Source organism: Cyrtonyx montezumae, unplaced genomic scaffold, assembly GCF_038088225.1.
Source record: "Cyrtonyx montezumae isolate F1298 unplaced genomic scaffold, pur_monq_1.0 scaffold_6, whole genome shotgun sequence".
NCBI lineage: Eukaryota > Metazoa > Chordata > Aves > Galliformes > Odontophoridae > Cyrtonyx > Cyrtonyx montezumae.
Window position 1 is genome coordinate 4,595,489 of NW_027072067.1, and position 24,866 is coordinate 4,620,354.

Sequence of the window (24,866 nt, forward strand, 5' to 3'; positions counted from 1 at the left end):
CGTCACTCGGGAGCGGTGTCCCCTCGGGGCTCCCCAGCCTCCCCGTCAGACACCTCGGGGTCTGACGCTTCTGGTGCAGCCACCACCGGAGAACGAGTGTTGTGGTTTAAATGCCTGCGCAACAGGCGCTGACAGTGAGCTCGGTGACGCCCTGCCACCACTTTCTAATGGGACTGAGCAACTCCTCTTAGCTACACATTGCTCCACGCGGCATTGAAATGAAGGTCAGCGAGCTGAAAGCTGCGCGACACAGCTGTGCTTTGAGGTGCAGGAGGACCCTGTGTGTGCGAGAGCTGCCCAGCATGGGCATCTCCTTGGGTACTTAAAAGTCCAGGTCTCTTTGGGCTGAAGCTAACCACGAGCAGACGTGTAATTTACCCGAGGAACTAGCAGTTGTGGCAGGAGATTAGCAGCTCCTGCTGCTGGTTTTAATCTGCACTCTCTGTGAACGCCCATGGGCCTGGCCAGGGCTCCTGGCAGGTGTGTGTTCCCATGGCACTGCTCCTGCTGTGAGCTCTGGGGGTGTTCCCATGGGATCGCAGCAGCATTAGGTTTCCTTGGGACTTACTCTTCTTTCTGTCCCTCTTAATTAGCCAGGGAACGATTCCAGGCTACAAGTCACTCTGCTGCCTCCTGCCTCCCAGTGATCAGCTTTCCTGAGCTGGGTCATGCCTGTAACAAGAAGACATGGAGCATGGCTTGGCAGAGGTATACTGCTGCTCAGCTCTCCATTTCCCTGCTGGCCTTGGCCACATGTGCCTACTGGTCACCTCCCTGCCACGGGCCTGCAGGCACAGGGCTGCTCCCCTGGATGCGAGAGAACATCACCCCTGGGCAGTGCAGCCTGAGATGCTGGGCTCCACAGGCCCTGGGAGTTGGCAATAGCAGCACTCCTCTCGCTGAGAAGAAGGGGATGTGGCACTGCAGGCTCTCAGCATCTGCTCAGGTGGGCATTTGGAAAGCAGGCACTAAGCATCCAGCTTCCCCAGGCACCTTTCTCTCGCCTGTGTATACGTGTACATACACTTTTAAAAGAGCTGTTGAAAAGGGCCAGACTGACAGTTTAAAGGAGCAAGTACTTCCCTTTATGAACAGAACTCATAGAACATAGGAAGCAGCAGAGAAAAATCCCCTCTGTTGGGCTGTGTCATGACCTGGAAGAAGCACACTTGAGTGTTAAGTTCATGTAGATAGTTTTGTTTTTTGTCTCCCTGCCTAGGAGCTGTTCCTGTTACAGGGAACAGAGGAATGCTTTAATGTTCCCCAGTTCAATATTATCCTTGTCATGATGAGGGATGCAACATTTCACTTATATGAAAACTGAGACCCTGAATCTTTTCAGCAGTGTGTGGAGACAGGACAAGGGGGAACGGACAGAAACTGCAGCACAGGAGGTTCCGCATGAGTGTGCACAAGAACTTCTTTACGGTGAGGGTGACAGAGCACTGGCACAGGCTGCACAGGGGGGTGTGGAGTCTCCTTCCCTGGGGATACTCAAGACCCACCTGGATGCCTACCTGTGCAACCTGGTGTAGGGAACCTGCTTTGGCAGGGGGGTTGGACTCGATGATCTCTTGAGGTCCCTTCCAACCTCTATGATTCTGTGATTCTATGAATCAAAAGACATAAGACAAAAAAAAAAAAAAAAAAAAAGCAGTGACCTCACAAATCAGCCCAGTTCCAACCCAAGACAGCTTTCTTCTCACCACGTAGTCCTCACGGGCAGTCAGACACAGCCTGTGCTCTGTCTGCACAGTGCGGTCTGTGCCATTTTTGTGGTACCTACATTAGTTCAAATGAATGCACATGGTTCTCATTACTATTTACTTGCAAAACATTTCATGAGATGTTGTGTCTGATTCAGCACACAACAAGGCAGGCCACTGAAGAGGCCAGTGCCTAATTTAATAAGGAAGATGGGAGATGTCATGCTTTAAAGATGCCTTGCACAGAAATAGATTCCAGGCTCTACACTCAATCCTGATGGGACCAAACATAATAATGTGAGAATGAAGCTGGAAGATGAGGGGTGAGCTTTCAGATGCCAGAGCTCTGGCCAGGCACCTTCTGTCGGCCTCAAGCAGTTTCCAGCTGAAGGCCGAGGGCTGAGGATAAGCACAGCAAAGCACAGCCAGGCTCTGTTGGCTAGGGTGGAAGCTCAGCTCTGGGATTTCTCAAGAGCTGCAGGGAGCCAGGACAAGAGGGGTCACAGGTGTTGGAGCAGTGCTTCCCTGCAGAAGGCTGCATGTGATTAACGGGACGTGTTCTCTCCCCTCTAAGTTTCTATTAACTGATTTGATTTGACCTAGAAACCACAAGCAAAAACATCTGTAGCTTATGGTTTATGGGTTCGGTTTGTTGGCTATGCTGCAGGCGAGGAGGCAGCACCAAAGGCCGCCTCTGAGCCAGCAAAACAGGCAAAGTGCTCTCTGCCCTCTTCCCCCTTTGGAGATCAGGGACTCTTGCCAGGCTGCTACCACAATAGACTCAACCTGTGCTCCTGATAACAAAACTCCAGCTACTGCTCTGTCCCCTCCTTCTCCAGTCCTTATCGGTTGTGTCTGCTGTGCCGGCGGAGCTCCAGCATGACTCTCCCTTCCCTAGTGAGCTGCTGGCACAGCAGAATTCCTCTGTGCTAGTGCAAGATAAAAACCATTCCTTGACAAAAGATACATGAACAGAACAATAAGGAGATAGTCCAAAGGTTATGGCAGGACAGAGGATTATTTTTGGTACAATTTTTCTGCATTTTCCTGCATGGCAAGACAGTCCTGCAGGTGGGCTTGCAGCCCCAGCACATGGGGGCAGGAAAGCACTGGCCATTTTGGTTTCCTCCTCTTGCTTCTGTGTTTATGCAGCTCTATCCCCCACTGCACACCCTCCAGCAGCTTCACTTTCCATTCTGCTTTTTCTGAGCCTCCCTGAGATGTTTCTCAGTGAATAAATCCCCGCTCTCTGCACAGCGCTGTGCGGATGTCTGCACTGCTGCTCAGAGCTCAGCCATGCAAGTTATTCAGGGTAGGGAAAAGCCACTTCAGATATAAATATCAATCAAAACAAGCCAGTACATCTGTCAGCTGCTCTCAACCTCCCACCACCATCGCCCTCTGATTTCCATCCTCATTTTTGTGACTGCTCTGTGCAGCTGGTTTCACTCAGATTCTGGACCCTTTGCATCTCTGTGAGATAAGGTCCCTGCAGACCCTATATGAGCCATTTTGACAGGGTGAGAGGAGATCAGATGTCTCTCTGAGCCATCCTGGTGAAGAACCAGTTGCAGAGAACTTTTCGTCCCCATTCAACTCATGTAATGCTTCCAAGACTTTGCACCAATAAACCAACTGCCGCTCTACCAATGATCTCCCACGGAGGAGGCCGGATGCAGGTTTCCTCCTGCTCCTTTCCTTTGCCCACTCATCCCACAGCTCCTACCATCTATCAGCCCACCCTGGATTCAACCATCAGGGAGCAGACAGAGTTGGCAACACCAAGGGGACAGTGCGAGCCAGTGTCAACTGACAACATCATCCTGCTGATACAGCCCTTCCCTGCAGTTCCTCCTGCTGCTCCAGGGACTCTTCCTGGGCTATTTTTAGTGCCGAGTTACATCACCACCTATTGCTTTGAAACCAGCGCAGGCTGCGAGCAGCCAGGCAGCAGCTGCAGCAAACCGTGTTCCTGCAGTGACAGTGGCTGGGAGGTGGCTGGGATGCAGCCACGAGCTGGGCTTAGAGGGACACACCATAAGAACCCCACTGCCCTAGCCCTGGGGATGCTTCCCAGCAGCACGGCCATTGCCTGACTGTGTGATACCAAAAAAGCTAATTAATCCTGTGTGCTTCTCCTCTTTCCAGAGAGAGATCAGATGCTGACCTACTTCTTCAAGGGAAATTTGCAAAGGCCTTTGGTGCCTGTGACAAGCGGATGGCACCGAAAGCTCAGCTGCTGCTGCCCATTCCCAGCACCCCTCTTACTGCTGCAAACGCCGAACATTGCAGCCATGGTGCACATAACAGCACTGCTCCTGCAAAGAGCTCATGGTTTCCAGCAGGCAGAGGTTCGTGCTTTTGGGTGAGAGCAGTCCATGTGCTGCCCAGCCACGTGGCTGCACACTGGGAGGAGGCTTGCTGTGCACGAGGCAGCGAGCCCTTGGTCTGCCCGCCACTGTCATTGTCACCACGCTTCCCAGGGGAGCTCTCTGCCCTCCTCCCCACTGCCCAAGTGTTCAGCCTGCTGTGGAAAGCTCTTCAGCAGAAAGAAGGAAAAAGGGTGATCCCTGCATGGCCAAATCATTGATATTGAGCACATAACCCCAAATCAGTGATATTGAGCACATAACCCCAGCCTTCTGCATCACAAAATCCCTCTCCTGGGAGACTGTGTCCAGAACGAGGGCTAGAGCCCATAAGGAGGAAATTCTGTGTGAAATTCCTTCCTCTGGAGTCATTTGCAGAGAGGGAACAGTGTGTGCTCCCAGCACAAGGATGACGTCTTGCTGGCTGCCCGCAGCTCCTGGCTGCTGTCCCTGCTGAGGGAAACACCAGAGCCCCCACATCCCTGGGGCAGAAGGTACAGATATCACTGCAGAGCTGCACAGATCCCCTTCCCCTCTATTCTCCAGGGGTGAAGCGGTGACAGAATAACCTTGCGGACTGTATGTGAGCCCAGTGATTAGTCTGGGCTTGCTGACCAAAACTGGGATTAGGCAGAAGAACCAAAGCTTCATCTGCTGCACAGCAAAAGCTGCATGCAGGCGACCAGCACCACTCTGTCAGCAGGAGCAATGAAATGGTTAAAGCAATCTGAGGAAGCAGTTAATTTTGTATTTGCATTGAGCTGCTTTAAAAGTAAACAGGGAGTGAGGCCAGGCTGCCAGCAGCTGCTGCTGACCTCAAAATAAAAGGTGTCACAGGCTGATCTGGAGCAGGGCAGGCTTGCAAGCATAGCAAGTGAGGAATGTGACAGCTCTGCCTGGCACAGAGCATGTGCTGCTGTGCCCTTCTTGGTCCCAAAAGAGCCATGGTGCTGGGAAGGGTACTGGAAAAAATATTCTTGATGATTTTCTCATCCCAGAGATGAGGCAAATGCTACCCTGATCTGGACAAGCCATGCAGGGATTATTAAAGCCAACTATCTGGGCCAAGGTTAATGAAGAAGCCTGCAAAGCCCTCCCAGCCAGTTCCCCCCTCGCAGGAGGGTTGGCATCATGCTGTGGGAAGCCACGAGGCTTAGCTCCTGCCTGGCTGTGGAGCACACGGAGCTCCTCTGCTGATAGCTGGGAAGGATTATTATTGTTATGGTTATTGCTGTCATTATCTGGTGCCTCCGTCATTGCGTGGGGATGAGCTCTGTGCTGCTCAGCAGGAGCGGGGGCCATCGGAGGGCAAGTGCAGCTGGCTTGTCCCTGAGTGATGGGCTCCTTCTTGACAGAGCAGCTTCCAGCATCTCAGTCCTGACTTTGAAACCATTATCATAGCATCATTAAGGTTGGAAAAGAGCACTAAGATCTTTGAGTCCAACCACCAACCCGTCACTAAACCATCCCAAATACTGACAAACACAAATCTGTGGGTTCATGGACAAGGGCTGCTGGATGTGGAAGCAGCTCCACACCCAACCTCTTCTCCCTGCAGCCTGCACCCCTCAGTAAGGAACAATTACTCACTTAATTATAAGTGAAGGCAATTAGCCACTCGGATGGCTGCCAAGGAATGCCAGAGTCACTATGGTCCCTGTGACAGGGCGGATAACATTAAATGGAGACCATTGTTCTTTCCAGCCCTGAAAACCTGCCAGTGTCACCCAGCACTCAAACCCATTGGAGACTCATGCTGAAGATATTAGGAAATATTTATCCTCAGAAAGAGTGGTGAGGTACTGGCACAGGCTGCCCAGGGACGATGTCACTCTGAGGGACATGGTTTAGTGGTACAGTGGTGATGAGTTGATCGTTGGACTAGATGATCTTAGCGGACTTTCCAGCCTTAACGATTCTATAACAGGGCACTGGCATCCTTCCCGGCACCCCTTCATCTCCCCACTCCTCCTGCATAGCTGCTGGGACATACAGGGTGGCCATCCCAGCACAGTGTCCCTGCATGGCCACCAAGAGCATGCCACCACCCCAGGTGGCACTGAGGACTCTGGCTGGGCGTGCTGGGGTTGGTGCCATGGGCAAGCAGCAGGAAGGGGCGATGCAGGGACACACAGTCAGAGGCATCAGGGGGCCAGTGCAATGAAGTCACACAAAACAAGGAGGTGGTCCCAGACAAACCCACCCACCCACTGCCATTGAGATCCCTGCCAGGGGGCCAGCTGCTGGCGTCATGACTGGGAAGGGGACAGCGATAGTTGGGTAAGGGTAATCAGTAGAAAAACCTATTTATAGTGTGTATAATGAGCTGCTTCTGGGAGAAGATGAAAGGGAAGGCAGTGAGTCAATAGGGCAGGCAGGGCTGAACTTTCCTGCTAATGAGACGCTTGTTTCACACGGAGGGGTGGCCTGCGTGTTCCCAGTAGTGTCACTTCTAGCAGACAGAGGGAGAAGGGGACACCGCTACCCTGAGTGAGGCACAGCTGAGCTCAGCCCTGCAGCCAGCCCCCATGCTCCAGCACAGAAGCAGTGGGGGTCCCCCAGGGCCATGCACCACGTCCCCCCAGTGAGCACAGACCCAGTAGCTCCAACAGCAGTGGTTCTGGAGGCTGTATCTAGCCTCCTAGCTCAGCTTTATATTTCAAAGCTGCCCGTGGAAAACACTTCCATTTTGTCATGAAAACAACTTGGCTGCAAAAATATATTGTAAGGACATCGAAGAATTTACACAGTAGTTGGGTGCCCAGGGCCCCCAGAACCCTCTTGCTGGGGACCTCCAGCCCCCACAGCACTGACTATGCATCTGCAACCCTAAACAGCTCCAGCAAAAAGCATGTGCCCCCACCCCAGAGCTCCAGCCAGGGTGGGGATGAGCTGTGCCTGACCCGCGCTTGACATCCTGCTGAAACCCAAACTTCACCCACGGTGCCCATTACCTAATTAATAGATGATAACATGCCAGTGGAAATTAACATAGGAGAGGTGGCCCGAAGTCCTCTCAGGGACTAGCTAACGGCAGAAAAAAAAATCAAATAAAATAGGAGGATAAATAATCCAGGAGCCTGCAGACAGCAGCCCAGCCCCTGCACTGCTTCAGGGCCACTTTTGCCCCACGGTTGGGTGGGGAATGCCGCATCATCCTGAGTCAGGGCTGCTGCAACCACTTGGTGTGGCAGGATGTCTCTCCTCAGCCCAATTTTCCAATTAAAGACACGGCCGCAGGGGGAAGAATCACATGGTATCATTGGAGATGCTATCAGCCTGCATTCCCCCCAGGTGAGAAAGCCGGGCTGCTCAGCCATGCTGCTCTATTTTTGCCCTGCAGACTGCTCATTTCCTCATCCCAGGTCCGTGCTTTCATTTCACTCCCTTCCAGCTTCCCGAATTAGCACGGGCAGGCTCGTGCTCTGTTTGCTTTGGAAGAAGATGCGTTGCCGCAAATTATTTTTGATTAAAGTAAACAAAGACTCTCCCTCTCTTTTTTTTTTTCCCCTCTGCTCTGATGTTGTCACTAATTTTAGTGCCTGGAGGAGCGAACCCAAGGGCTCTGGCTGGGGCCCAGCGCAGGACACCACAACACCCTGGGCTGCCAGCCCTGCTGGCACCTCTGCTTGGGCCACACATGTCCCTGAGCCCCCAAACAGCCCTGGGCTGGGCATTCCCATAGGGAGCAGCCTGGATCAGTGGAAGCCACTGCCACCATGGCCATGCAGAGCCATGGGCATGAGACGTGGCTCACCCAGCACTGGGGCAGGATGTATGGGCACTCAGTCTGTTTCCAGTAAGTACACAGGGTTGTAAAATCCAGGATTTGTCCCAGCTGGGCCATTCTTGGCAGCTGAGCCAAGGGATTAGTGGGTACAGTAATTCCCATTTAACCTGCTGGGGACCAGTGCTGGATCACATTTCCATTTCCTGAGCCTACTGCCCACTCATGCTCACCCCGCCAAGCTTGGGACCTGAGGAAATCAGTGAACCAGGGGGCAGGCACTAAGGCAGGGGCTGCAGCACGGCACAGCAGCATGAGGCCAGACCACGGGCAGAATGACACCAGGTCATGTCAGACCCACGCAGGGTCCTGTAGCCCAAAGAGCATGGGGGGGGTTCAGGTGATGACCTGCATGAGACCCTGACTCAGCAAGGGCACACAGGGCATTATTTACCCAGACTTTTTCTGTTAGCTGCTTTGCAAGGAGATAAAACCAGGGTGAGCATCCTTCCCACCTTGGAGAGCCCCTAGCTCAGTGAGGTTTGGGATGGCTGTCCTCACATCCAGAGGAGCCCCTGCTTCCCCACCCCCCCAGCCCCTAAACACAGCCCTTCCTGGCATGAAACTCACTCAGCACACAAAGCTATTTATAGCCTGAGCTGATGTTGATTTGGATGGAGTGGAAGATAAGGAAGTTATTTTTAGGAGCAGGCTTCTGCTGACTCGGGCACACTCTGTCCCACCTGCAGGGCATGGCTGGGTGCTGGGACAGGTGACCCAGCAGGCACAGCCTGAGCTGGCACCGTGCTGCAGGATGAGCCCGGTCCCTTCCTACAGATCCCAAATCCATGCTCTCAGGGGAGCATGATGCCAACAGGTTTTGCTGCTTTCCCTTCAGGGGCCTCTGTAACTTTGGGAAACATCAGCCCACATGGCCAGGACCAGGTAGAGGCAAGCTCTGAGAATAAAGCTCCCTAAAGGGAACTGCTGGGGTCCAGTCTACAACAGCCACACTGCTTTGTGAGCATCCAGCTGGCCTTTATGGCCAAGCCAGCTGAAGGCTGTGCTGGCACGTCTTGTGAGCCAGCTCTATGATTGTATGATCCCCTGTTTGAGCACACTCACAGGAACCATCAGGAAGGACGCTCTGATGGTAGTTAACCTTCGGGCACATTATGCAAACACATAGAGCCGTGTGGAGCCCAGAGACACAGAGCTGGCAGCAACAGGGGACATGCTGTGACCACAGTCATGGCCACAGGAGAATGACCCAGTGTGATTAAATCTCAGATAAACCCTCATTTCCCAAGAGGAGCTGTAAAAACCCCATTGCCCCCGGTGCCTAGAAGGGGTGCCCATGAAGAACAGCAGGCTGGCGTGCAGAGTGCTCTGGCCACATGGCCATGACACATCCCATTCCTACTGGTGCCACGTTCTGTCTGCACTGGCTAGGACACCAGGACACCTCTCTGCAGAGCTCCTGGTGGCCGTTCAACTTTCGATTTACAGCAGAGCTTATCAAGAAGACTCTGTGCTCCTTATTCCAGGGAAAAAGGAGCTGCACAAAGGTTTCTGTGGCTCTTCCCCAGGTGCTGGGGCTCGTGGTGCCCTGTATCACAAAGCTGCAAAACCCCAGTGGCAACAAAACCAGAGCAGAACACAGCCACCAGCACTTGGTGCTGGCATGCTCTGTGGTCCACCCTGTGCCATGGACCCCAGCTCTGCTGGGACACATTGCTCCCAGCCCGAGCTGCACCAGGGGATGATCCAGGAGGGGACTGAGCCAAAACTGGGGGTGCAGGGAATGGACAATTGCAGGAGCTCAGAGCAGTGCCACACAGGGTCCGGGGATCTGCACAAAGCCATGGGTCCCCCCACTTGGGCAGGGCTGGCAGAGCAGCCTCCCATCCCACCCTGAACTACTACATAAAGACAGGATTGCGGGAAGGCTGAGCAGTGAAAATGGAAATAACATCAGTGCCAAACCCAACCCCGGGCCAGCAGGAGAGCAGGGCTGCGTGCGGGGCACAGTGCAGGTAGAGGCGGCTGTGGGGCTCAGGGAGCAAGCTTCGTGCCCTGCCTCAGCCTGCGCTATTTCAACCCGTTGCTTGTGAAAGCCAGAGCCGAAACAAGCAAACAAATACGATCTGGAAGCACAAAAGCCCCCACGAACCTCCCAAACACTGAGCGGGCAGCGCTCGCACAACGCGGGGGATGCGGATCGCATCGCTGCGTGCCGCCCCGCGCTCCGCTGCTGCGGGGGGGACCGCGGCCGCCTCTGTCCCCGCGGCGGTCGCTTGCTGCCACCTGGTGCCACCTGGACACAAGTGCTGGAGTGGCGGCGACCGAGGCTGGGAGCTCCGCTACGCCGGCCCCGTGTCCTCCTGCGGCGGGGCAAGGGGACAGGGAGAAGCTGCATTTCTTCAGCGGGGCTTTTGTCGCGCAAAAAAATGGAGTCATCAACGCCGCGAAGCTGGGGGACCTCCGGCTTAACGCAGCCCACGAGGTGGCCGCCAACACTCCTTGTTGGGATGGGAGAGACACCCGATGCATCCCAGCTCCATCAGGGCTCCCTGCAGAGCTGCAAGAGGGAGCTTCTTTCCCCAGGGGAAAGAAACGGAGCGGGTATCTGGAACAGTGAAAGCAGAATGCTGCTTTCAGGTGCAGCAGGCAGGGTTGTTCTGACCCCGTGCATCACCTGCTGGGTGCACCTGGCAGAGCCTGGGCTCCCCAGGCCCTCGTTGCTGTGATAAAGCACTTTTGTCACTTCCTGAGGTTGACCTGGAATAAGAGCGTCTGGCAAAAACAAGTGCCATCGACCTTATCGATCTTTAGTTTTAGTTCTGCATTAAAGAGGGCTGATGAGAAGCAAACCCTGTCCTGGTGGGAAGGGGGGGAAGCACAAAGCCCAGCAGTGCTACTGAGTGCTCACCCTGCACACCCACACAGCTGTTCCCCGAAACGCATCAAAAGAGAAAAGAAGCCACAAATCAATAGAGCAGCACGTGAAGGCCGCATGTAGGTCCTACCCTGCAGGGCAAACAGAGGCCTTCTCGGAAGCAGCTCAGTGCAGTGCCCCCTCCTCAGGAGGGCATTCTCACAGCCCTCTGCTGTGAAAAAAGAAGCCCCCCCCCCCAAAGAAAAATGAAGCCCACCAGAATGCAGACCCCACACATCTTCCTTGCCTTCCCCACGCGGGTTGCATCAACACACACACACACAGGGCTGGTGGGACACCGTGCCCCTCTGTGGGCGCCCCGTCCCACGCAGGCAGCGTGTCATACAATTGTATGTCCCAGAGCACTCTCTGGTCCTGGATTCCCCGGGATAAACACGTTCTGCTGCCAGGAAGGTTGTGAAACACTGTGAGTCAGGGGAAGGTTCAGACAGCGAGGGAAGGACTGCGGGGCAGCTCCCACGTGGCACTCTGCACTGCTCAGCCCCACAGCAGCACAGCATCCCACTTTGTCCCATAGCTGAACCAGATCCCAGGTGGGAGCCCCACTGCCCGCTTCCCAGGGCCACAACCTTACCTTGGGCTGAGGGCTTTGGTGCCAAGGGGCAGCCCTTGGCATGCAGCAGTGTGCCAGCTCCCAGCAGGGAATGAGAGGCGAGGTGTCAGTGCCCACTTCCAGGTGCTCCCTGCGCCCATCAGTGCTCCCAGCTGCTGCTGGCCCCTGGGCAAAGGGCTGGGGGAGGATTTATCACCCGGCAGGGGCTGCCCCTGCTCCTGCAGTGATGTCCAGCTGCAGCCAGGAGGTGCCCGTGGCATTCTGTCACCGTGTTTTACTTTTGGAGTTCAAATACTCAACTCAGGCTGCCTGGCCCCCAAGGTTTTTTTGTGCTTCTTGACCGTTCAGGGCCATCTCCTCTTAAAAAAGGAAAAGACAGCAGTTTCACCTTTTGTCTTAGAGGAGGTGAGCACGGAGCCTTCCTGCTCTCTTGATATTACCAAGTGTTCCTCGTGGCAAAACCTGGGACACGCAGGAGTGTGAGAGGAAGAAGAGAGTGATGCTCCAACACTGCCATCCCACACAGCCCCCTCCATCCCAAAGGAAAGAAATCACCACACAGAGTGCTCTTTAAACTCCTAGATTTTAATTGCCATAGAAATCCTCTGCTGACAGCGATCTGTGGCACATGAGAAACCACACAGAAACCTAACGCTTTCTTTTCTGTCTTTTACCACACGAAACTATCAGAGATTTTTTTTTTCTTTTCAATTATTATTTTTTTTTAATCAACTCCTGTAGTAGAAACCATACCAAGCGATTAACAGGAAACGGCTGATTTATTTTTCCAAAAGAACAGATGTTTCTTCTCTCCAAAAGGGCAGAGAAAGCACAGGGGAGCTCCAAATGTATGTACAGGTACCTCGGCGTGACGGCCGCCCCGCGCCGGCCGGTTCCCCTCTTGCACACATTTTCAGCACTGTCACCATTCACAGAATTCACGGAATTCATTAAGAGATTCGTTATTTACATCGGAGCACTCTGCAGCACAAGGGGACACGAAAGAGCCGAGACGCGCTCGCCCCGCGCTCGCCCGCCCTCGCAGGCTGTTAAGGCATCACACATGCACAGGAGCTGCTCAGGGATCTGAGGAAATCAGATCACACACACACACACACAGCCATGTGACTTCCACGCGTTGTCTCTCATCATCTGAGCAAGGAAAGGAGCGCCGTGCCCGGGGTTCGCACAGCACGGCAGCATGCAACGCGGCGGTCAGGGGATGGGGACGCGGCGAGTCACCTCCGGGACACCTCCTCCTCCTCCCTGCGTTTGTCAGAGAGTCCAGGTGAGTGTCGTTTACAACTGTGTGCCGGTGACGTGGGCAACGTGGGCTGCTTAGGGAGCTTAGCACGCTGCATGGCTAGCGGGTTGCGGTTTCTGCTCATTTCTACTGTAACCTAGGAGTAGAAAAGGTTCAGGTCGTGTTCCTGCATCTACGTGTGTTGCTCAGAGGTCCTGGGTCACTGCGTCAGCAGTGCTATAGGTTGGTGTGTCAGTGGCTCTGCCTGCCTCAGGGACTTTGGCACGTTCACCATGGTTTGTACAAATCCCTGAGAACTCATCAATGCTTCGAAGTGTTACAGCTCTGAGACGCGGGCTCGGCACGGCTCCAGCCCCATCACAGCTCCGGCCCCGTCACGCCTGCTTCTTGCTGTTGCCTGTACTGTGCAGCATCGCCAGGAACTCCAGGATGAGGTTTGCTGTCTTGCGTGGCCGCTCCACCACCACCGAGTGACCACAGTTCTCCAGGATGGACACGTGGCAGTCTGGGATGGCACTTGCTAAGATGTCAGCACCAGAAACATCGAGGACCTGGACGTTGGGGAGAAAAGTCACTGCCATAGCCCTGGGATTTACTGGCTGTGGTGGAAACCCCATTGGAGATGCTTTTGCAGGCCCAATGGAGATCACAGAATCACTGAGGTTGGAAAAGACCTCTAAGATCTAATCTAGTCCAACCATCAGCCTATCACCACCATGCCCACTAAGCCTTGTCCCTCAGTGCCATGTCTGCATGTTTCTTGAACACCTCCAGTGACAGTGACTGCACCACTTCCTTGTCCCAGTGCTTGGCCACCATTAATCCAGCAGCCCACCAGGCCTGCCAAAAGGGCTCTGTTGCCATCCCAACCAGAAACAGCCTGTGCAGCACTGCACCACATGGCACGCTGCATTTATCAACTCAGCAAATGCTGACACCGAGCAAGGATGCAGACACGGCCTTTGTGATGCCAGCAGGGGGTGGTGAGGCCACGCTGTACCCATCTCCCCAGGACTCTGCATGGGGTGCCACCCTATGCCTGCACCTTGCCCCTCCCCACCCTCCAGATCTCCCTGTTCCTTCCCTTGTAACCACATGGGGAGATGTTTCCTCCTTTCCACCTGCCCACAGAAGAGCACATCTCTCCCTGGTTGCTAGGACAACTCTGCTGGCACATTGTTCCTCTTATTCCTTCTCCCAGACTTTGTCAGTCCTGGCAGCACCCGAAAGCCCAAAGCCAAGAGGTGGTCACATACCTGGTCCTGCTTCCCCCAGATGACCTGCGTTGGTGCTTTGATCTTGTTCATGTTCTCATGGAGGGAGTGCCGGGACTTCTCATCCACGATTTCTAAAAACACTGGGGTGGACAGGGGGAGAGTGAGCCTATGGAGAAGGATGCTTTGTGTGCAGCCCTGCGACACGGGTGGGAACCAGCTCATGAGCAGGGGTAGTAGGATAAGCCATGAAGGGCCATCCTTGCAAAAGTGGTGGCATTCAGCACCTCCACCAAACTGCAACAGAGGCGTTCTTCAACACCACCTCCCCATAGGTGTCAGCTAGGGGGATGAGGACAAAGCAGCAGCCCCACTGCCTGTGCATCCCTAAATCCATCCACCCCACTGCCCCCTTGGGCTCTCACCATGGACACACTTACATTTTCGGTAGAAATCGTTGTGTGGGATGCGGACGTCCACCAGGCCCTGAAGGATCTGCAGGGAGAGAACAGGGACATATTGGGGTGGGTTGCACCTCGCATGGGGCCAGGAGCATGCCAGGCCCACCAGCAGCTATCCCAGGGCATGTCTGGCTGCCCCAACAGCACCTGGGTAACAAGCCTCTCACCAGCAACTATTTCAGCCTTTTGTGATGCAAAACTGCATTTTTCTCCAGTGGCTGGCAGGCTGTCCATCTCAACCATGACTCTGCTTTTCTTCCTTCTTTTATTGTTTTGCCAAAAAAAAATTGGTCTCAGCATGACCTCACATTTTCTTTCTTATTCTCCAATCTACTCGTCCCAGACTTCCTAAGGAAAACCTGGCCTAAATAGCAAACTCCTTGCCAAGTTCCTCTCACCTCACAATGCGACGATTAACATTTCCATAGCCTCTGCTAAAGAAGCAACCAACAATCCCCCTCCAGGCCGGACAATAGCTTTTTTCTTTCTTTAGTTAACGCTTTCTGACAGCCATATTTATTGAAAAACACTTCTGCTTCGCAGCCAGCCCCTCATGCAGGGCTATCCCAGCTGGCACTGGCAGAGGGCAGTAGGGAAGGCCGCAGGGACGCTGTGGGGTGAGGCAACACCACTGCTACCCCAAAATCCTGCTGCTGGCTCCTCACCTGCTGCGGCACCTTGAAGCGGACGTAGGAGCAGAGCTTCAGCATGTCGGCCATCTCCTCGGGTGTGGAGGGAATCAGGGGGATCCTATCGGTGCGCTCAGACTCCTTCAGCTCCCGGAGCATCTTGACGAACTTGCTATCGGTGAAGCTCGGCAGCCCTGGGGTGAAGAAGGGATGAGCACAGTGCAACACAGCTGCAGCAGAGCCCCCAGGAGAAGCCCCCCGCCCTGCATTTGCCCTAAGGCTCTAGCTGGGCAAACCCCGAAGCTCTGGAGCAGCAACCCGAGTAGGGCTGAAAATTTCTCCCCTGAGCTCTGAGCCTTGCCAGAGAATTTCAGACTGTATGTATGAACTGTTTCAACAAATTCTGTGCTATGTGACATACAAGGACTACTTCAGCCCCAGCACTACCCTGGGCTCTTGCAGCAGCTCCCGCTCGCTCTCCTCCATGTTGTGCCTGCCTCACGTTACACACCTGCAGGACAGCCTCACGTTACACACCTGCAGGACAGCCTCACGTTACACACCTGCAGGACAGCCTCACGTTACACACCTGCAGGACATATCAGAGTCAGGCTGCACACATCCTCCGGGTACTGCGCGGCATAGACCCCGGCGACGTTCCCACCCATGGAGGTGCCGACTAGGTGGAAGGGCCTCTTGTTCAGCTTGATGCACTCCACAAACTGCACAGGAGCAGAAGGAGCATTGTTAGGGCAGAGGAAGCAAAGGCGTGGTATCCTTAAGAGAAATTCAACCCAAAACCATGAGGCCAGTGGACTGATCCGGCAGCCTGGGCAGGACTGCGGGGCCGCATGGGTACCAGTGTCCCTCATGCAGCAGGAGTGGAAGTGAAGCACCAGAAGGCTTTACCTGGTGGACCCTCTTTGCTTGTCCCATAATGGAGTAATCATCCAAGGCTGAGCGGGTTGTGCCCTCGTGCCCAGGCAAGTCAACGCACACCAAGTGCAGGTTCTTGGGGAGGAACTGCCAAAACAAAATAGGGGCAGTCACACCAATGGGAAGGCAGATTTGCATGCACAGGGATGAAAAGGATCCAACGGACAGCAGTTACAGAGCTGAGGGTATTCCTAGCACGTTATAATGATCATCACTGCCCACGTGGCCCTGCACCACCCTTGAGCCCCAGACTACTGGCTCCATAAGCAGCAACAGGAAAATTGGAGTCCCACCTTGACTATGGAGAGCCACATGTCTTTGTGGCCTGAGAAGCCATGTAGCATCAGGATAGATGGCCGGTACCCAGATCTTCCTCTATAGGAATAACAAAACTGATAGTTGTCGTCATAGTTTACGTATCTGACCTGCATGCCCAGGGCTCGACGCCAGTACCTGGAAACAAGGAGAAAAGAGCTCCAGGAGCAAGGCAAGATCAGGCTGCACTGGGACCCCTTTCCCATATGCCACCTCAACGGCCTTTGAGAAGGCCAGCAGTCTGTTGGTGACTGTCCCCCACCCAGAAGGTACCAGCCTGACCCCACAGAAAACCGTGCTATTCCTCCGAAAGCAGACAGCTCCCACCAGAGCAGGCCTGCAGCCTGATTAAAGATGCTGCAGTAAAACTACCAGCCAGAGGGGACCTGGGCAGAGATTATGGGTGACACTTTGGACAGATGATGTGTACGTGCAGTCCAGGACCACGGAATAGGTACAGTTTGTCTGCATTTCCCCTACAGTCAAAAGTGACTCTTGTCAGAGCAGCTGCTGGGCTACTCTTGGCAGCCAAGACGCTTCCAAATACCTATATATACAACGCCAGAATTTACATGAGATACGGAATCAAGGTCACCAACACTGTGCTGGGCTGTCCTAGCTCTCTGCCCACTCAAAGCTTATGCATGGTGCAATCCTCTTTTATCATAATCCCTTTTTTGAGGGAGTTAGTGGGACTTAAGTGATATCATGGCCGTCTGCGGGTCCTACAAGGAGAGGCGAATTTCTCCCTGAATAAGTGTCTTAAGAGTGCTCGCCTCAAAGGCACCCGTGTAAACTACTGATGGGCGAGTTGATAACATTTTTAGCAACTGATCCTGATGGATCAATTCAGCAGAAGACAAAATAATCTGTGCAAAGCTGAACTGATCCCCTGCAAGGTGTTAACAGGCTCAGCCATCACAGCTAAACTGCTTAACCCGCCGGCAGCAGCGGCTGACCCTGCTGGGCTGGCCCCAGCTGCCCCCCAGCCCCCACAGCTGGTCCTCCTGCTCCCAGTGCTGGGGCAGCTCAGTGACGACGAGGAGGGAGTTGAGTGATGGGAGGTGGGAAGGGTGTTGGGGGCTGTGCCATGGGCTCTCAGCCCTGAATTCACAGCCCTGAAGGACATTGCTTTGGGCTCTTCTCTGACACCCCTCCCTCCCCCCAGCATCACAAGGTGATGCTTTGCCCTGTGATGCGCAGCGGGGAGCTGCTGTTGTGTTAGATTGCTGAGGTTTGCATTACCTCACCCCTCCCACCAGCTCCCAAATGCTTTGATTAGAGGGTTGCTATTAAATGCTTTGTTAGAAGGACAGACTTAATCACTGTGTGTGGCTGAGCAGCAGGGCGGGATAACATCCTTCGCTTACAAGAGGTCACTCTGATGGGGAACACCCCTGAGCCAGGCTGCGGGAGCCACCATCTGCCACCAGCACATGACAGCAGGCACGTGGGAGGCCGGTGAGATGCCGAGATGCTGCCCAGCTCGCTGCAGGAGCATGGTTCCAGCTTTCCCCTCCAGCAGGGTCAGAAATGAAAGCCGACAGCATGCTTATTGCTAATTCCCAGGGACAAGTGGGGATGAAGGACGTGGTGTCCTTCTGCTGCTATCAAGAAGGACAGGGTGCATGTGGGTAAGGAGAAGCATCCCTGCGCCCACAAGAGAAGGGGAGAATGGGGAGAGTGCTTTCTGTCAGCACGAGGACAGGCGCTGCCTGGGAAGCTGAGCCCTGTTTTCAAAGGGGAGCACTCACCAGTAGTAGATGCGGATGAGCGCTGAGGGCCACAGTAGGAAGGAGGCCACGAAGGCCAGGATGGGGATGGCCAGGGTGCCTCCAGCTATGACAAACATGTTGAGCACATCGAGGTCCATGCTGCTCCTCTGGCCCGGCCTTACCTGGGTGCATTGAGCGAGGGATCAGGGGTTAAACACCAGAAGCTAGTCAAGGCTAAATGAAATCTTGGCAGGCAGGAGAAGAGGAAAATGGCACGGTGTCAGGCAAAGGACAGCAGTCAGGAGGGCAATAAAGCGTCTTTCTCTTTTAAAGCTGAGTATGACTAATTATCACGATGTTATCCTCTCCACAGTGCATACGTCAAAGGGCAATGAGCTCCAGGCAGACGCAGCCCAAGGCATGGTGATGCCAACAGCTCCTGGCCAGCCCTGCTAGCACGAAGCCCACCCGTGAGGTGCTCACAGCCCTGCAGCTCACACGCAGGCCCCACGCAGGCCCTGCCCGCTCCCAAATCCCCAGCACACAGCTGCTGACCTAGAATCCACAGCCTGAGCCCAGCTCCAGGCTCATTACCACTCTGCACAGGCACTGACTAATCAAGGGAGCAGAGCCTATTAGTGGTCTTGGGAAGGGATGGAAGGAACCTGGCAGGGTGCTCTTTGGCCACCAGCCCTTATCCGAGACACATTCATCCCTGTTCCCAATGTGGCACCAAAACATCCCTGTCCTTCCTAATGCCCAGGAGCCCTTTTGTGCTGGCTACCCTTCTCAGGATCCAGCCCAGCTCCCAACCAACCTCCATCAAAGTCCCCCCAGGTGTCGCACTGGGACAGGTGCCCACAGCTCTGCCCTCCCAGCTGCGGGCAGCAAGGATCTATTTTTCTCATTAAAGTATTATACCCTGCCACACAGAGCCTTTAATTCCTGCTGCTCACCAGCATATGTCTTGCCCGTTTCCTCAACTACCTCTTTTGTCACACTTGGCTATAAAACCAAACACTTGCAGTGCCTGGTGTCCTCTCACCCACGTCTCTTCCTGCCCCAAATTTCCCCATGTCAGCACACGCAGATGTGTTTCTGCTTTCCTTAGCAGCCAGGCTGGCGTGCTGTGCTGTGAAACAGGAACCAAAGCACTGCGGTGATATCCTCTCCCACACTGATGTTGCACTCCTGAATCACATTACAAACACACGCTGTATGTGACCGAGATGAAAAGTTCACAAAAAGTCTGCAGCAAAATCCAGTTTTCCACCTTTCCCGGGGAAAAAAGAAGAGTAACTGCAATTTAAGGAACGCAGCGAATGCCTGCACGAGACCCCTCCTTAACAAAGCCAAACATCAGCTACTTCCTCAAGCCTGAATGACACAGTTACTCGTTTCGTTATCATTTTGCAGGGGGATCTTTGCTCCCTGTGCTCCCTGCCTACAATCAAGTCCTTGGAGCAGCAGGAACGCCATGTGCAGCAGCAGGGCCACACAGTCTGACCCACCCGCCAGCACACGGTGCCTTCAGCTGTGCCACTAAGACAGGGAAGAAATTAAGCTTAGAGTTCAGATGCTGCAGCCCATGAGGAAGAAAAGCTTGCAGCAAGGGCAGGGCAGGATGCCATGGGATGGGGACACAATCCCTGGGGTCACTGCCCCAACTCCTCTGCCTCCACCACCCCTGGAAAGCAAAGCAAAAAGGGGAGAGGCATTCAAAGCCTGGCTTACTCTGCAGTGATCCCCTCCTCCTCCTCTCGGCACAGGTCCTGCTTGCTGTGGGTGTTGTGGCACACTGCTGAAAGAGAAAAAGAAGGTTAGGATCGCTCTGCTGCTTTCCTCCTCCTTGCCTACCCACAGGCATGGGAAGTGGCCAGTTTGGGGTATTTAAGGCACCAGCTCCTCTTCCGAACTCATCACTGGTGCCTTCTGACTAACCTTTCCCCTGCTTGTGTCAATGCAGAACTTTGCAACGTTGTGCCAGCAGAGCACTTGTTCCAAGTGGGATCAAAGTGTGTACTACAGAGGGAGATAACGGGAAAGCAAGCGTGGCCCCAGGCAGCCCAGAGCCACGGAGGGAGGGCTGCCTGGGAGTCCTTGGCTGCCTGCTTCGGGCTGCCGCCTATTACTCAGCACGGGGCTGCAAGAGTAGTGGTGAACAGAGCAAAGCAAGGCTCCTGCCTACATCAGTTAACACACTAACACCCATTAGGCAAGTCTGATAAATGTCTTGTGATGATGACAGCAGTAAGGCTGTGCACCTGGCAGGGTATGGGACACTGAACCAGGAACACCGGTTCAGCCTCTGCAACCCGTGGCAGCTGGGAAGGGGCTGGGAAACACCCCAGAGCTGGGGTCCGGGCACCCCAAGTGGGCACTGACACACGACAAGGAAGGGCATCACCATGCCAGCTGTCTGCCCACTTCTCCCCTGTGCTAAATTTTTGCATCAAGTACAAACAGAGAGGCCAGGAGATGGAAGGGGGCTGCAGGGTGCTGCAAGGACAATGTGTCAGCGACGGTCCTCAGGGCCACCAGCCAAAGGGACAAGTGGCTGGGAGCCAGGTTGGAAACCTCATTAGTATTTGCTCTCTTCCAAGCTCATTGGGGCACCCCATGGAGGCCGGACAAGACCCAGCAGTGCAGCCCAAGTATACATGGTGATTTTTTTCCAAGCCTCGTGCAAGATGCAGCAGCAGCACACAGCAGTGTGTGGGATCAGAAACCTGCATTTAGCTCAAAAACAAAACCCGAGCCCACGGATGTGAAAGCAGCTCGCATCGTTTCCCAGGGAAACCGTGAGGCTTTGCAGTGAGCAGTGCCTCTCCTAGAGCAGCTTCTGGAGATGCTGCAGCAGGCACGGGGTGAGCCCCTGCAATGGGACGAGCACTGGTGGGGCTGCAGGAGGTGCTGGGGGTGCAGGGGGGCTGTGGCCACAGAGCCCCTGTGATGCAGAGCGTCTCCAGCTGGGAAGCGATGCACTGTGCAGCTGTGTGCACGGCCAGGGAGTGTTTTCATGCCGAGAAATCCCCCATGCACGCTGAGCTGCTCATCAAGCACGTCCAAACTCAAGTAGAAAGGTTATGGGTCTGCTCTGGGCAGGGCTGGGCAGGCAGGGCTGCATCCCACACACATCCCTGCACCCACAGCTCCCCGCTTCTTCCCAGCAGCCCAACAGACCGCACGTCTCCGAACACCCGAACGCAAAGAATCACGCTTCAACCTCTAATCTTTGAGTGAAAGCAATTTTAAGATCCCACGGCAAAACTAGGGGGCTGCAGTGGGCTTCAGCAGCACAAATGGGGCCCCCAGGAGGCCCAGCTCACAGTGCTAACAGCACAGGGAAAACCGGCACCGTGCAAATAAACGTCTCCCTCGGAACCGCCTCCCCCCGGCGTCCCCAGCTGCCGGAAAAACACTACTGACTATCAGCAATGGCAGAACTGACATTACGGCTCCTCGGAGCTATGCTTCGCAGCGTGACCTTCCAGACACCAGCCCCAGAGAAGGAATAATTTAAGATCTATTCGCATTCGGCCGATCTCTGTGCGTCGGCCAGCTCTCTGTCTTAATCCAGTCTCCGGAGGGCTGGAAGTAGGAAATGTGCCCTTTCACCTTCATTTATTTATAGACGGCAGAAATGAGATCATTATTTCTACAGTGCTGGTTCACAAAGCACCCATCTCTGACCCACTTGCAGCTGCACGGCGCGGCTCGGGGCCACGAGCTGAGAGCCGGACCCCAGCACCACCCCAACCCAGTGCAGATGTCACGAGTGCGGGCGGCCTCAGCCCCCTGCAGAGGATGGGCTCGGGGCGCTGGGGCCGCCCCCACCCTCTCCGCTCGTGCGTATATCCCTCCCCAAAAACCTGCTCCAGCAAAATGACGGCATCCTTCAGATGGCAGAGCAGCGTCGCCGCTCTCCTCCTCTTTGTGCCCTGAATTATTTTACTCTGTTTGAAACAGGAAGGAAAAATAACGACCGTTTCTAAGCGTATCTTTCCAAATTGCGTTCCGGTGAGGCCTTGCAGTCTCCTCCTCCCTCCCCGCCTCCATCAGGACCACGGTCCGGGGGCACCGGTTCGGTATCCGGGTACCCCTCCCCAGTGCCCCTCGGCCCCAGCACCGTCCCCCCACCCCATGCTCCTCTCCCCCATCGCTTACCGGGCCGGGCGGCAATGGCAGCACCGAGAGAAACGCGGCGGCTCCGCTGCGCCCGCCTCCCCGCGCCGGTACCGGGGAGGATCCGCGGGGGCGCAACGGAGCGCACGGGCGGTGATGGAAGGGGCGGTGCGATGGGAGCTGCAGTGGGGGTGAAATGGGGGTGGAAGGGGGGTGAGAAGGGGTGTGCATGGAGGTGGGGGGGGGAAAGGAGCCTGGAAGGGGTTCAGGGGGAGGTGCAGTGGGGTTGCCAGGTCGGGTGAAATAGGGGATGTAGTGGGATTTCTACGAGGTGGCGAGGAGGGACACGGTGGGGGGAGGTGATGGGGATTGGTTTGAGGTGTAATTGGGCTGCTGCAGGAGTACGACGGGGGAGGTAATAGGGGTGCAAAAGGAGGATAAGAGTGGAGCTGCGATGGGGGTGCATGCAGGGCATGCTATAGGGCTGCAGTGGGGATGCGACCGGGGAGCAAACTGCAGACACAGTGGGGCTTCCATGGGGGTACAAGGAGTGTACCAATGGGAACGTGCAAGGGGGATGCAGCAAGAAGGTGGGGGGCTGAAACAGGTTGCAAAGGGGCTGCAAGGTGGGTACCTGAGGGGTAGGGCTGCAGCAGGTAGGATACAGCGGGGCTGCACTGGGGATAAAAGGGGGCATAGAGAGAGATGTAACTGGGATACAAGGGGATGCAGTGAGGCTGCAGCAGTGAAACGCAGGTGATGCAACAAGGATGTAAGACAGGATGTGGTATGGCTGTTATAGGAATATACAAGGGTGGATATTGGGGTTACATCAGGGATGTAGAGGGGAGTGCGGCACTTGGAACAGATTGTACAGCCCTCATGCACCAGGCCCAGAAGGAGCAGAAAATGTAGATTGGAAATAACATAATCTCCTGAATAAATGCAAGCACCATATCCGTGCTATGATAAAGCACGTCCCTTTGGCCTGGCTGGAAGTGAGAGCTGCAAGAAGTGCTGTGCAAAGGGCTTTATGGGACAGAGTTCCTCACAATAACCCCAAGCGTCTGATAACATGAGCTGCCAGAAGGCATTCATGAGGCCGAGCACAGGCCAGTGAAACAGGCAGAACCCTGCTGTGCTGCCACTCAGAATGTGACAATAACCAAACCTGTGGTTGTGGATGGGGCTGGAGATGCTTTGGGTAGCTTTCATAGGGCTTTCATCCCAAGGGATTGCCAGCAAAGTTAGACCGAGCAAAGAGCTTTGGCTAAGGTGCCCCAAGCAGGCATGGGAGGTGCTCCACACGTTTCTAAGTGCTGTTCGTGGCCCTGTTTATTTGCACAGCCCAGTACCAAGGCACAGGGCTGGGAGCAGCCCGGGACATGTCCTGTGGGATATGTACAGATGTGAGCAATGCAACAGGCATCAGGACAGATCATCCAGAGGGAACACCCTGTGAGCAGCTGTGGTGAACTTAGAGCAGGGAAGTCGGAGCGGAGACCTGCAGCGGGTTTGTGCTAGACCATGCTGTGAGACAACTGAGGAGCTCCCACATCCTGTGCTAACCTGCTCTGCAATCCCAACATCACTGCATGGCCAGGGCCCAGGGAAAGAGGTTACCGAGTGCCTGCTTCGGTCACAGTGGGAAAGGGGAGACTTTGGGCCCCCTGAGCCAGCACTTGGGGCTGGGGACAGCATGGGGACACAGCCTTAGTCCTCAGAATGAGTGCAGAAAGGCAGAAACTGCCTTGTTTCCCATAGGAACATGGAAACTGCTATACCCAGGCCTGGACAACCAACAAGGCTTTGTCTTCCCTGAGCTGGAGAGCAGTGTTGTTTCACCAGACCAGAAGCTTCCACGCCATTTCCCACTGCTGGTTCAGGCAGCCCCAGAGAGCAAGGCGAGATGAGTCGCAACCACAAGTGGTGGCATGCCGCTCTGCCACCGTGAATCACCGCCTTGGGGTGACACAGCCCCGTCTGTTCCCACTCCCAGTGCAATGCCATGAGCAGCCCCGGGCCAGCAGGTGCCCCTGGCACATTCAGGCCCGCTGCAAGGAGCATCATGCCCCATGGCACAAGGCCAGCAGCCACCTGCAGGGCAGGGACACGCTCCGTGTTCAGCCCCACAGCAGCTCCCATCGCAACCCCGGGGCTGCCGCCCCTGAGCACCTCCCCATTGCACAACCCGGGAGTGCATCCACAAACACTCCTGGCTTCTGAAACGTTACCCAGCAAGAATTCCCATTGCCTATTAGCAGCTTTGAATAATGTTTTTTTAAACTCTGCTCGAAGGCCTTGCATGCATTACGCATGCTGTAATTAAATCCTTCAGTGCAAACAATTGCCGTGCACTAATTGCCAGAAAAGCGTGGTTATTCGGTGGCTGCAATGCCTTTGTGGACCTGTAATCCTGAAGCCTGGTGTAATCAGCATGTACCAAGGGCTTCCTCGAGGTTTCATTTCATAGAATCATAGGACGGCTTCAGTTGGAGGGGATACAGTACTTCACAAGGGCAGAGTAGAGCAGGGCAGTCCCACCACCCTGCTGCCACGCCGCTGTTGATGCAGCCTAGAGTACTGTTGGCTTTCTATGCTAGATCCTTAGGGAACACCATTTGTGACTGGACTCCACCTGGACATAGAGCCATAGACAACAACCCCCTGGCTATGAAGCATCCGACCAATTCTTTATCCACCAAACAATTTAGCCTTCAAATCCACATATGTGCAGTTTAGAGATAAGGATGTGATGTGGGACCATGTCAAAGCCCTTGTATGAGTCCAGGTAGGTGACACCAGTTGCCCTCTCTATGCCCACCAGTGCTGTCACTCCATCACAGAAGGCCCCTGGATGAAGCCATGCTGGCTGTCTCAGACAACCTTCTCC

The 24,866-nt window shown here is 54.7% G+C and overlaps 1 protein-coding gene across 2 annotated transcripts; it reads right to left on the reverse strand.

The window, feature by feature from the left end:
- Positions 1–12,566: 12,566 nt before the first annotated feature.
- ABHD6 (abhydrolase domain containing 6, acylglycerol lipase) lies at positions 12,567–22,034 on the reverse strand. 2 transcript variants are annotated; one of them, XM_065749822.1, is made up of 10 exons: positions 22,016–22,034; positions 19,583–19,646; positions 17,888–18,030; positions 16,112–16,271; positions 15,792–15,905; positions 15,472–15,604; positions 14,919–15,076; positions 14,233–14,287; positions 13,835–13,935; positions 12,567–13,129 (listed from the first exon to the last, which is right to left on the reverse strand). In XM_065749822.1, the coding sequence occupies exons 3-10, from the start codon at positions 18,004–18,006 to the stop codon at positions 12,953–12,955; spliced, it is 1,017 nt and encodes a 338-aa protein (XP_065605894.1). In that variant the 5' UTR covers positions 18,007–18,030; positions 19,583–19,646; positions 22,016–22,034; the 3' UTR covers positions 12,567–12,952. The 2 variants fall into 2 exon arrangements, with proteins under 2 accessions (XP_065605894.1, XP_065605893.1); XM_065749821.1 differs by lacking the exon at positions 22,016–22,034 and adding an exon at positions 21,300–21,921.
- Between the last annotated feature and the right edge of the window lie 2,832 nt (positions 22,035–24,866).